The sequence below is a fragment of the Microcaecilia unicolor genome, chromosome 1 (genome assembly GCF_901765095.1).
Source record: "Microcaecilia unicolor chromosome 1, aMicUni1.1, whole genome shotgun sequence".
NCBI lineage: Eukaryota > Metazoa > Chordata > Amphibia > Gymnophiona > Siphonopidae > Microcaecilia > Microcaecilia unicolor.
Window position 1 is genome coordinate 636830369 of NC_044031.1, and position 12966 is coordinate 636843334.

The 12966-nt window shown below is 43.0% G+C and overlaps 1 protein-coding gene across 1 annotated transcript; it reads right to left on the reverse strand.

The window, feature by feature from the left end:
• Positions 1-5624: 5624 nt before the first annotated feature.
• LOC115460757 (olfactory receptor 1019-like) lies at positions 5625-9343 on the reverse strand. Its single transcript, XM_030190506.1, has 2 exons — positions 9324-9343; positions 5625-6555 (listed from the first exon to the last, which is right to left on the reverse strand). The coding sequence occupies exons 1-2, from the start codon at positions 9341-9343 to the stop codon at positions 5625-5627; spliced, it is 951 nt and encodes a 316-aa protein (XP_030046366.1).
• Between the last annotated feature and the right edge of the window lie 3623 nt (positions 9344-12966).

Consider the following 12966-nt stretch of genomic DNA (forward strand, 5'->3'; position numbering starts at 1 on the left):
AGACAAATAGGGATGCTGAGAGAAGATAGATAATGGACACAGAGAAGAAATATCAAATGGACAGAGATCCTACAAAGACTGGAAAAAACAGAGGAAAGCAGAAGAGAGGCACTGGTACTACTTATCATTTCTATAGCGCTACTAGACGTACGCAGCGCTGTACCAAGTAATAGAAAAAGTAAAATGCTCAGACAACAAAGGTAAAAAAAAAAGTATTTTATTTTGAATGTATTAATTGAAACATGTCAAACTTTGGAAATGCACATCTTTGATATCTTGCATTTCAGTTTCTATTTCTGTTTGCTGAATGCGAGTCTGACTTCCTGAAGTTCCAGTTAAGTCTTTTGCTTCAACTGTCTGATCTGTGGTCCCTTGTTTCATATTTGTTAAGGGTCTATTTGTGTTTTGTGTGTGTTACCAAGGAGTAGTATTCTGCTAGTATGTAGTTTCTGTATAGAGATCCATAGCACAGATAAGGTTGATGCTCTTTGAGTGCTGGGAGTTAGTGATGTTATGGTATGGTAAGGTACTAAATGTAGGTTTTGCACAAGTTTGTGCATAGTGTTTTACAGTGGAGGGGTTTGTGTGTTGACCCTACTAAGGGGATATCAAAACTTTCATATGGTTTTAGTGTGTTATAAGATTTTGTGGAAATCTGATGTGTGTTGAGGTGGTTGTCAATATAGCAGAATTGTATCTGATCATGTTTAAATTATGAGACACTGCCTCTTGAGGGGTTTACTGTTGAATTGTTTCCGTAGATATGTGTGTGGTTTAGTGTTGGTTCTTTCTTTGAAATAATTGAATTTAAAATATGTAACATTTCACTCATGACACAAAAATCTATTTTTAGATTGACATGTCAGATTTACTTTTCAATAAAAGTAGCCAGCAGCCCTTCACCTTTGTGCCAAATTTATATCCCAAATGAATCATGAGAAAAACTTGCTCACTGACCTTCATTCTCACTCTTTGGGATTGGCCACTATAGGCATCTATGCAATGTGGTCCAGCATCTTCCTTCCTTCCTTCCTTACTTCCTCTTCCCTGGCCCAGTGACTTCCTTTCCCTCCACCCCCACTTTTCAGCAAAACAAAAAGTGATATAAAGGTGTGGAGCTGCTGTTTAGGGCACACAGCTGATGGCTGTCCTATGTGGCCCCCATCTGAGATGGGCTTCCTCTGGAGGTGTAGCCTAGTGGTTAGTGCAGTAGACTCTGATCCTAGGGAACTGGGTTCAATTCCCACTGTAGCTCCTTCTGACTTTGGGAAAGTCACTTAACCCTCCATTGTCCCAGGTACAAATAAATACCTGTATATAATAAGTAAACTGCTTTGAATGTAGTTGGAAAAATCACAGAAAGGCAGTATATAAGTCCTATTCCCTTTCCCTTTCTGAGGGACAGAGCCATGGCTCTGCACACTTGTGCTGCTCTTTTATTTAGGGGGGGCAGCAGTATAAGAAAGCTACGCTCAGGGGTGTGCTGGTAAAATTTTAACAACAGGCTCTCTCTCCGGGCATAACCGGCCCTGAAATTTGGGGGGGGGGGGGATACATGCCTCTCTCTCCCCTCCCTTGTGCAGGCACGCTAGGCATACCTTTGCCGAGCCCCACCAGCCAATAAATGGACTGCCACCATTCTCTGCTGCTTGTTTCTGGCTCTGAGCAGCATGATGGAACCTTCTTGCGCTTGCATGAAAAGTCCCAGCCTGATGCTTAGAGTCGGAAACAAGGAGCAGGGAGCAGCAGCAGTCTATTTACTTGGCTGGTGGGGCCAGTATCACTGCCAGCAAAGTAAAAGAGAATTCAGGAGGGGGCCCAAGCCCACATTTTGGAAGTCAATTGTTAAAGTAGCCATGGGGAGGCCTACTTTAACAACCGGCTCCCAAAATTCTAAAAAACTTAACAAATGGCTCTCACGAGCCTGTGAGAGCCTGCTCCAGCACACCACTGGCTACGCTGCTGGACTGGGGGGGCATCTACAAAAGATTACCCAGGACTCATAGGTGGTTAAAGCGGCCATGATTAGTAAGTGCTTTGACTGCTGTTGCTCATTGGGAGAAGCAGCAGTGGCTGCAGGAGACAATGGAAGGAGGAGGGAGGACTAATGATGGACAGATGATGGGGTAGAAAGATGATGAATAGAAAGATGGGGAGAGAAAGAGGGGAGACATTGGATGAAAGGGGGAGATAAAGAGGGGAGATGCTGGCTGGAAGGAGGAAGAAAAGGGGATGCTAGAAGGAAGGATGGGGTGAAAGAGAGGGGGAGATGCTGGAAGGAAGTTTGGAGGAGAGAGAGGGCAAATGCTAGATGAAAGTGGGAAGTTGAGAGAGGCAGACAATTGAAGTGGAGAGGAGAGAGGGGAAATGCTGGATGGAAGTAGGAAGGTGAGAGAGGGAAAATTCTGGATGGGGGAAGTACAGGTAGACAATGGAAGTGGGGATGAGAGAGAGAGGGGAAATGCTGGATTAAAGTGGGAAAGAGTGAGAGGAGAAATTCTGGATGGGGAGAGAGGAGCAGACAATGGAAGTGGGGATGAGAGAGAGGGGGAAATGCTGGATAGAAGTGGGGAGGAGAGAGAGACAGATGATGGAAGTGTGGAGGAAAGAGAATGGCAGTGCTAGAAGGAATGGAGAGGCTAGAGGGGCAAGCTGTACTTAGGCACTTTCAAAAGAAGGAAATTGAAGATTGGATACTAAGGAAGAATTAAAGGTGGACAGAGGCAGAAAATAAGGAGCTGAAAGGAGAAGGAGGAGATAAAATCACAAACGAACAGGAAATTCTGGCAATAGAGTTAAGAGAAGACCAGGAAAGTAGAAATCAGAGTCTGGAACTAATACAATTGAAAAAAAGCATGTGGCCAGACAACAAAGGTAGGAAAAAGAATTTTATTTTTATTTTAAGATAAAGTAGTGTGGTAGTATTGAATAAATTCAGAGAGACATGGGGCAGACTAAGCCAAGTAGCTCTGTCTTTATGTATGTCTTAATATTAAATTGATAAAAGCCACACTTTTTGCCAAGCTGTAAATAAAAATGTAAGTATCTGAAAATGTATCTACTCTCATCTGAGCATATGAGTAAATTTTGTGACTCAGCAGATAGCTTCAATGTTACGAAGTGCAGTTAATGCTAAGGTGGCTCCTATCTGACTTTGAACTTGATTTCAAGCAAAATAGCTCTTTCATAGCCTCACTGAGCTCATCTAAATTTGTAGCTGAAGGAATGAAGGGTGATGTGAGTTGCTCAAGATCACAAGGAGAGTCAGGAGGGATCTGAACCCAGGCTTCCCTGGTTCTCCCTCTGTTGCTATAACCACTAAACTGTTCTCTGCAAGCATTTGTGAAGATAATACAGAGCTTTACTACTCACCAACCTGGGAAGCAGTGGCCATGGAGATGTGATGTCAAGTGGTCCCTGAGATTTATAATTTCTATTGCAGGTACTTTTCATTGTCCCTAATGGGTTCACAATCTAAGTTATATATTTTACCTGGGGCAAAAGAGGGCTAAGTGACTTGTACAGGGTCACTCAGAGCTGCAAAGCGAATCCAACCTGGTTCCCAAGGATCTCAACCCACTGTTGACCATCAGGCAGCAGATCGTCTAGTAGATTCAAGTTGAGCAGATCTGGAACTGGGGAGTTGAGGAGTGGCCTAGTGTTTAGTACAGTAGGCTTTGATCCTGGCAACCTGGGTTCAATTCCTACTGCAGCCCATTCTGACCTTGGGCAAGTCACTTAACCTTCCATTGCCCCAGGTACAAAAACTTAGATTGTGATCCCTCTAGGGACAGAGAAAGTACCTGTATATAATGTGTACAGTGATGAATAGGTCTAGTAGTGCTATAGAAATGATTAGTAGTAGTGGGGAGAACCAAAAGATAGAAGGAGTTGTGTAAGTATCCATCTGCACACTATTCTATAACTCTGGGAACCCAAATACCATAAAGCACAACCCAAAAGGTGTGTGGCTATAGGAGGGGCATGAGCATTCTAAAAAATTGGGTGTAGTGTTTTAGAACACTGAGGTTCCCTTTTTCAAAGGTGCACTATCATTTTTAGGGCACGCTAAAATTAAGCATGCGCTAAATGCTAGAGACTCATATATTCCAATGGGCGTCTCTAGCATTTAGTGCTCGCTAATCAGCGCGGGCTGAAACGTTAGCGTGCCTTTGTAAAAGACCCTCTAGGGATGCCCCAGTATTTACACCAGGTTTCAGCAGGTGTATATCCTCACCCCCAAAGTTGGGTGCAGGAATCAGCGCTATGGACTTTTCCATAAAGGATGCTCAACCAGAAGCATTCTTTAGAGAACAGCACTGAGTGCCAATTTTTTTCCAGTGCCAGTCAATGAATCGGACTCTCATTTATATAATAGTGCCTATGTGTACGTTCACACCTAGATGCTGTTTCACTCCCATTTTGGTGCTTAACTACTCTTAGCTACTGTTTTCATGTGAAAAGATAGGCATCTAATTGGCACCTAACATATCATAATATATAGACTTACTCCAAAATGCCTGTTTTCTCCATGTATAATTTAAGTGAAAGATAAAATATCTAATCCCTTTACAGTCTGGGAGACTCAAATTATGCTTAGTAAATTATAGGATCCACTAAAATGTTCAATTGGGTTTGGGATTAGGAAATCGCTAGAATATAGATAACTACAATAATCCCAAAACCTCAGGATAGACTAAATGGCTCCGTACAGCATGAAACTGTGTTTGCTCCAAGGCAGTGTAGAGTAGTAACCCCGCCACCAAGACCCTGAAGCAGCAGCGCGAAATGCTGACCATTGTCGGCTTGGGGCAGAAGGGTGAAGACTGCAGATAAAAAGAGCAGCGTATCAGCTGTACAGATTTAATATACAGACACAGAAGAAGCTAACCGGCACTACTAAAGATAAGTGTCCTTCCGTTTATCTAGGCTCACCTATTGATAGCCGAGCCTGAGAACATTATGAAGATATGGTTCTTGTGGGTGGAGGTAATTTTGTAGATGGTAATTAGTACCTAAATGAAAGTGTTGGATATCACCTCACCCTATTCCAGAAGGTTTTTTATGGCCGATGATGAAGAGAGGATTGTATTGATCTGGTCAGCTCTGTAGATATGAATTATCCTAGAGCTCTTTGAGGCCTTTTCCTTCTCAACAATAATATCAATAAAGAGACCATTGAGGTCTAAAATTCAGGCTTGCCGCGTGCTAATCTAGAACTACCACTGGTCCAAAACGGGCGCTGGCAGTAGTTTTAGAGCCAGCAGATGCCATTTTCTATGCTGGGAAAAATAGAGCTCAATTTTTTCAAGCAGTGCTAATCTGATAGTAATCAGGCAGCACCGCATGCTACTTGGTTACCATCAAGATAGCTCAGAAGCCCTTATTGCCACTTAAGTGCTGTCCCTTGTATGACCCCATGCTAAGAGCAATCTTACCGAATGCTCATGCTATTTACAGTCTTTATCCCCGCTGTGTTAAAAGAGCCGCAGCACACAGCAAAAATGGCTCCTGCCGCTAGCGCAGGGCCCTTTTTACCGCAGCAAGGTAAAAGAACCCCTATAATACTAAGAAATAATATGATCCTCACATGATCTGTGATTACAAAAGTTATTGTGACAAAATTAATATGAGGTATCAAATGTTCTCCTTATGGCTTTTCTCAGAGCTGCTTTCACATCCTTATTTCTCAAACTGTAGATCAAGGGGTTTAGCATGGGGATGATAACCGTGTAAAATACAGATGCCACTCTGTCCTGGTCCATTGAGTACTTTGAACTGGGTCGCATGTACATAAAAATCACGGTGCCATAGAACAAGGTCACACAGACAAAGTGGGAGGCACAGGTATTGAAAGCCTTGTGCCTGCCTGCAGCAGAGTGCATCCTCAGGATGGAGCAGAGGATGAAAGCATAGGAAATCAGGATGACCAGCACAGAGCCAACCTGAATACTGCCTGCAAAAATGAACAATAAGATTTCATTCACTGAAGTGTCGGAGCAGGAGAGCTTTAAGAGAGGTGGAATGTCACAGAAGAAATGAGTAATCTCATTGGATCTGCAGAAGGACAGACTGAAGGTACTGGCTGTTTGTATGAGGGCATCGAGGAAGCCATAAAAATAAGCACCAGCTACAAATCGAATACAAATATTGTTTGTCATTGCAGTGGTATAAAGCAATGGGTTGCATATGGCAACATAGCGATCATAAGACATGACTGCAAGAATCAATGCTTCGGAGCCTGCAGTTCCACCAAAGAAAAACATTTGAGCTGCACAACCTAGAAATGAAATGGCTTTTCTTTCTGACAGGAAATTGATTAGTGTTTGAGGGACAATAACTGTTGAGTAACAGAGATCTACAAAGGACAAATGTCTGAGGAAGAAGTACATGGCAGTCTGAAGTTGAGGATCTGTAGTAATGACCACAAGCATGCCAATATTGCCCAATATTGTTATAATATAAACCAATAAAAACAGTATAAACAGCAGAATCTGTAGCTCTGGATCATCAGTGAGTCCTAACAGAATGAACTCAGTCACTGAGGAATAATTCCTGATGTCCATAGGGGGATTGAATGTCCTCTTCCAAGAAAAATTCTGAATCTTATTCTTCTTTTGTAAGGCTTCCTAGTTAGGATAAAATATAACATTTTTTAAAATAGACAGTATATACATATCCAAAGAACTAGTATAACTTACCCGAAACCAGTAGATATTTAGTTTAAACAAGAGATGAATTAATTTTGGTTGTTTGACTGCCTTTTGAAACCTGTCAAAGAGTTTTGTCTTTTGGAAAACTTTGAAGAATAGTTTAAAAACCAAGGATTCTATAGTAACATAACAGAGTAACTTAATGGTTAGTGCAGTGGGCTGAGAACCTAGGGAACTGGGATCATTTCCCATTTCAACTCCTTGTGACTCTGAGGAAGTCACTTAAAGATCCATTTACCAAGCTGCGGTAAAAGAACCCCTGCGGTGATGTTGGCAGGTGGATTTGCCACTTACTGAGGCTCCCTTTTAACACAGCAGGTAAAAGGATTTTTTTAAAAAGGAAATGGCCATACAGTAAACTAAATCACTTCCTGCGCAGCCATTTCCTGGGGGAGCCCAAACCACCACATATTTCTGAGGTGGTAAAGGGTCCTGCACTAAACCGGCAGTTACGGGGCAGCATACAGCACTGCCTGATTAATGCTGGGTAAGCCCCAGCATGAAATTTAAACAAAAGAGCATGTAGGAACTACCGCATGGCTCCTTTGGTTGTTTGGCAGTACTGCCAAACTGGCACATGGCAACCCCGCAGTGTGCTTGTTGCACCTTTGTAAAAAGGTCCCTTAACCCTCTATTGCCTCAGGTACAAAAGCTACCTAAGACTGATAGCCCACTAGGGACCCATTGTAGTAAGGATAGAGAAAATACCTGCATATATTATCAAAAACCATTACCCTTCCCCCTTGATACTTGATAGCAGTTACAGACCAAACTGGCCAATCCAGTCTGCCCAGTACACTGATTTGTGCTTACCTACTGCTCCATGCAGGCCACCCTCCTCCCCCTCCCCCCTCCCCCCATTATCACCATCATCTCTTCTTGGAAGTGAAAATTATTTCACTGCTGTCCTTAACTGAGGTGCTGTGCTTTGTATCTATCCTTCTTGCCATTAAAGTGTTCTCTGTGTTCATCCATCATATTTTGGAATCCCATTATTGGATATGTTTCCATCACCTCTTCTGAGAGGGCATTCCAGACATTCACCACACTTTTCCTGAACAAATATTTCTTGATTCTGCTTATAATATTCCTCCTTGCAGCTTTGTACCCTATCCCCTTGTTCTACTGCTCCCTTTCTTTTGCAAAGGGGTTTGTTTCTTTTGCATTAATATATTTCAAGCATTTAAACATTTCTGTAATTATTTCCTCAATCTCCTCTCCTCCAGGATATATCAATTTAGTTCTGAAAGCATCATCTCATTTTTTTTCCAGTGTAGATCCCATACCATTTTAGTTGTTTTTCTCTGGATCACCTCAGCTTCTTTATATGCTTATTGAGATTTGGTCTTCAGAACAGAACCAATGTTTTTTCTTTTCTTTTCTCAGAAAGAAAGGTGCTGGTATTCATAAAGGGTTAAACTTAGAGGGAGGGGTGACTATCCATGGCTTTGCCCCCCCCCCCCCAATGTAGCCTCACCCAACTGTTTGGGGAGGCTAAAGGGGGCGGGGTTAGGGGGTGGGGCCAGGGGTGGGGCTTACATCCATAATTGTCTGACAACATAGAAAAAAATAAGTAAAAAATAAGTCACAATTAATACCTTTTATTAAATTTAGATATTAAATATGTATCATATGTCAAAGAATAAAGTGGTTGCTCAAAGCATGTACTAACCACAATTGCTCAACTGCAAAACACTATGCACAAATTTGTGCAAAAACACACTCATAAACCTTACTGTACCATAACACTGGGCAGACCCTAATAAACCAATATACCACCCATACGGAAAAAGCAGACCATCAACAATATGAAACAAGGGATCATAATATCACAATTCTCATGTAGAGCCACAAAACACCCTTTTAGGGTGGAAAGTGTTCACAATGAGCTCCTTTTATGTAGATCCTTCAAGAGGTAGTGTGTCATGATTTAGGCTCTAAAACCCTTTCTGATGATTTGGTGCCACTTCAGTAAGGCCAATACACAATCTCTCCACTGCAAAACACTATACACAAACTTGTGCAAAAACACACTCATAGCCTTACCAAACCATAACAGTACTAATTCCAAGGACAGGACAAGCTACAACCTTATGCATGGAAAGGCAGCACTGTAATTACACCAGGCTCTAAAACACCAGTGCACCACCTAGTGAAACAAAAAAAAAACACCAAAAAGGGCTGAAAATACTACACGCTAGCAGAATACTGCACCTTGATCACATGAAAAACACATGACACAACAGATAAGAAGGCAAAATACTGAACTGGAAAGTTACCTCAAGAAGTCAGACTCAGTATGCAGCAATACTAGAAAAATTGAAACTTACATGCAAAACATCACAGATGCACATTTCCAAAAGCTGACATATTCCAGTTAATAAATTCTGAATAAAATACTTTTTTCTACCTTTGTTGTCTGATCATTTAGTTTTTCTATTCGCTTTGGTCCCAGTGTCTTCTGTTTTATGCAGGGTCTTCTTTCTATTTGATATTTTTTCTCTCACCACGTCCACCATCCTCCTGTGTCCTTATGCGTCCTGTCTACCATCTGTAGCCCTGTCCCTATCCTTCAGTATCCCGATCCAGCTCTTAAATTCAACAGTTTACCCTCCATCTATATCCTGCATTTCTCCTCACTCCCCTCCATCCATGTGCATATACTTCCCTTCCCTCCATCCTTGTCCAGCACCTTCCTTCTTTCTCTCCTACCCTTCCATCCAGTGTCATCCCTCTTTGTCTCTCCATTCTTCCACCCATTATCCTCTCCCAATCCTTCCATCCATTGTCTCCCTCTATCTCCCCTTCCTTCTAGACAGTTCTCTCTCTTGACCCTTTTCCATTCAGCATGTCCTCTCTCACCCCATCCTTCCAGTGTCTTTCCTCTGTCCCTCCCTACCAGCGTCTTCCCTCATTCTGCCCCCTCCTTCCAGCATTTTTTCTCTTTCTCCCTCCTTTCATCCAGCCAGCATTTCTTAGTCTGACAGCTAGGGTCTCCTCCAGTTTCTCCCCAGCAGCTTCTCTCTCTCTCTCCTGCCCATGTCCCCTCTTTCTCTCCCCATCTTTTTCTGGCTCTCCCCTGCTTTTTTCCATGTCCCTGGCTCTCCTCTGCTCTTTTCCATGGCCCCTCTTTCTCTCCCCATCTCTTTCTGGCTCTCCCCTGCTTTTTTTCCATGTCCCTGGCTCTCCTCTGCTCTTTTCCATGGCCCCTCTTTCTCTCCCCATCTCTTTCTGGCTCTCTCCTGCTTTTTTTCCATGTCCCTGGCTCTCCCCTGCTCTTTTCCATGGCACCTCTTTCTCTCCCTATATCTTTCTGGCTCTCCCCTGCTTTTTTCCATGTCCCTGGCTCTCCCCTGCTCTTTTCCACGGCCCCTCTTTCTCTCCCTATCGCTCTCTGGCTCTCCACTGCTCTTGTCCATGCCCCCTGGCTCTCCCTCTCTCTCCTCCTACCGTTTCCAGCCAGTGGCCACATTCTCTTCTCTCCCTCCTGCCTGGGCCTCTTAACAGCAGCGCTTACAGAAGAAAAAAAGAAGCGCGGGACCACAGCAGCTTTCAGACATGCGCTGTCGGCTCTGCCGGTCCTCTGACCCCGGAACGGGAAATTGACGTCACGGGGCAGAGACTGGCAGAGCCAACAGCGCATGTCTGAAGGCTGCTGTGGCCCCGCGCTTCTTTTTTTCTTATGTTATGCTGGCTGTGGGTGGAGAGTAGTGACGGCAGGTCTCGTTCCTGGCTGCCGCTGCGCTACTCAACAGAAGATTTCGTCGAGTCTTGTAGGCGTGGCCGCGGGGAAGTTCACAGCTGGGCTGGGGAGGCTTAGCCTCCCCAAGCCTCTTATACGGGGCGCCTATGGCCTCACCCTTACAGTAGTCACAACCCCTGTTACCACTGGCAGAACACACAAAACATTAAAACTTTGGAAATGCTGAATATACTCAACAAAACATTGTGCTCTTAAATCACGTAGCATGAGCCGGTCAATAGGTTTCTCACCAAGCAACTTAAATACTATCAGCTGTGCCAACTTATGCCAGCCATTGATCTATCTCAAGTGGGCATGCCTAAATTTCAGCAAACCAAAGTGACTTTACACTAGTATTCTATAATCGCCCAGTATGCCTAACTGCTGTTATAGAATTGGCACTAAGCACGCCCTTTTGTCATGTCTATATTGGGCCACCGACTTATTGAACTTCCCTCTGCTTTCATTGCATAACTGTGAGTGCAGAGCAGGACAAGTATACTTCATCATAGAACTCTCATACAAAATAAACACCTGATTTTGTGTCATTTCTATAACAGCAACAAAAACCCTCTCTAGTACCAGGCATTTTGTGAAGTGATGCAAAACTCAATAAAAGTCACTCTAGACCTACAGAACAAATCTATCATTCCATAATATCATCAACATCCAAAACTAATAGAGCCTACCTAGGAAATGGAAGTACTGTAAATATTGTGGTGAGCCCTAAAACATCAGTACACCTATTGGGAAAATGCACATTGAATTACTTGGACTCTCCTTCCCCCTCCTCTCATACCTAGTATCTTCTCCCTTTGTCTTTCCTTTCTCTGGATTCATGCCCAGCATCTCCCTTCTCTCCCTTTTCTTTCTCTCCATTCATTTTCAGCATCTCCCCCTATACTCATGCCCACCATCTCCCATTCTTTCTTTCCTCTCTAACCATGATCAGTGTCTTTCATCTCTCTCCTTCCCCTTCATCCCTGTCTAGCATCTCCCTCTCCACTTATGTCCAATAACTCATCCCTTCCTTTCTTTCCGCTCATCTGTGTTCAGCATCTCCCCTTATTTTCCCATTCATTCATGCATGTATAGCATCTACTCAATCTTTTCCCTTAACCTCCACTCTTGTCTGGAATCTCCCCCTTTCTTCCTTTAGCCTTCACCCATGACTAGCATCTCCCCATCTCTTTATTAATCCATCATTTTTGCATCCCTCTCTCTCTCTCTCTCTCTCTATCTTTCATATCCAGAATCCACTTGCCTCCTCTCTGCTCACATCCATCATCTTCTCTCCTCCTTGTTCAGCATCACTTTAGCATTCCCCTACCCCCATTTCACTTGTCCTTCTGTTCCCTATCCCTTTAATCCACCACTGCTCTCATTTCCCTTTTCTGTGCTATCACCACTGCTGCTGTCATGGTCATCATGTTTCCCACTTCTGCTGCAGCTGTGAAAGAAAAAGCCAATGCAGGACTTTAGAGCTGTTACCTGCACTCAGCATCAGCCAGTTTCATACCCCCAACATCAATCTTCTGTGTTAGAGGGGATAGAACTGGCAAACTAGTAACCCAGAGTATGCACAGGCTGTAAGGTTCCATGCTGCATTTCACTTGTGCCTCAAAGGTGGAAGCCCAGTATTCTCAATGCAGCTCAGTATTCTTCTGTCTTCAGCCACTGCCTTATCACACTGTTTTGCCACCTTGAAGTCAGCAGAAACTGTGACCCAGAGATCTGATAAGCACATACGCCTTTTAGCTACATGTCATAGAACTCATTTACATTTTGCACACCAAATGCATCCCTCTGCACTTCTTTACATTAAAGATTAAGGGGGAGATTCACGTGAAAATCATTTTCACCTAAGCAAATTCTATAAGATATAGGCACGGTGTATAGAATATGCTTAGTTGATATCCCAGCTCCTAAAACTACATGTATCCATTTATACCAACGAAAACATGGTGTAAATCCCTGTGTGTAGATTTATGCAGACTGGACCATATTCTATAACTCATGTAAATTTTGGAATGCCCACAAAAATGCCCATTTCCCTGCCCATAACCATACCCCTTTTTGGATGTGGGCTTTAGAATTTAGGCACAGTGAGATACAGCATATGCTTATCCATTTATGTGTGTAAATTCTAATTATTGCCAATTAGTGCTCATTATTGCTTATTAAGTGATGTTAGCAATGCTGATTGAATTGCTAAGCCAATTAAGGTAAGTATGTTATTATAGAACACGCTTAGATTTAGGTGTGGAATACTACTTGAAATATATACTGTTCATCCTATGTAACAGTAACGCATGTTATAATTGGTATTACATTACATAGTAACATAATAACATGGTGAATAGCCCATCCAGTCTGCCCAGTTCTGCACTTGTATAGATGAACCAATGAGGTCTCATCTGTGGCCTAACCTCTCTATAACTCTCTTATTCAGCTTTCTATATTCTTACCTACAAAGCCATATCCACCCTATATGTACTTCTCTAATGGTCT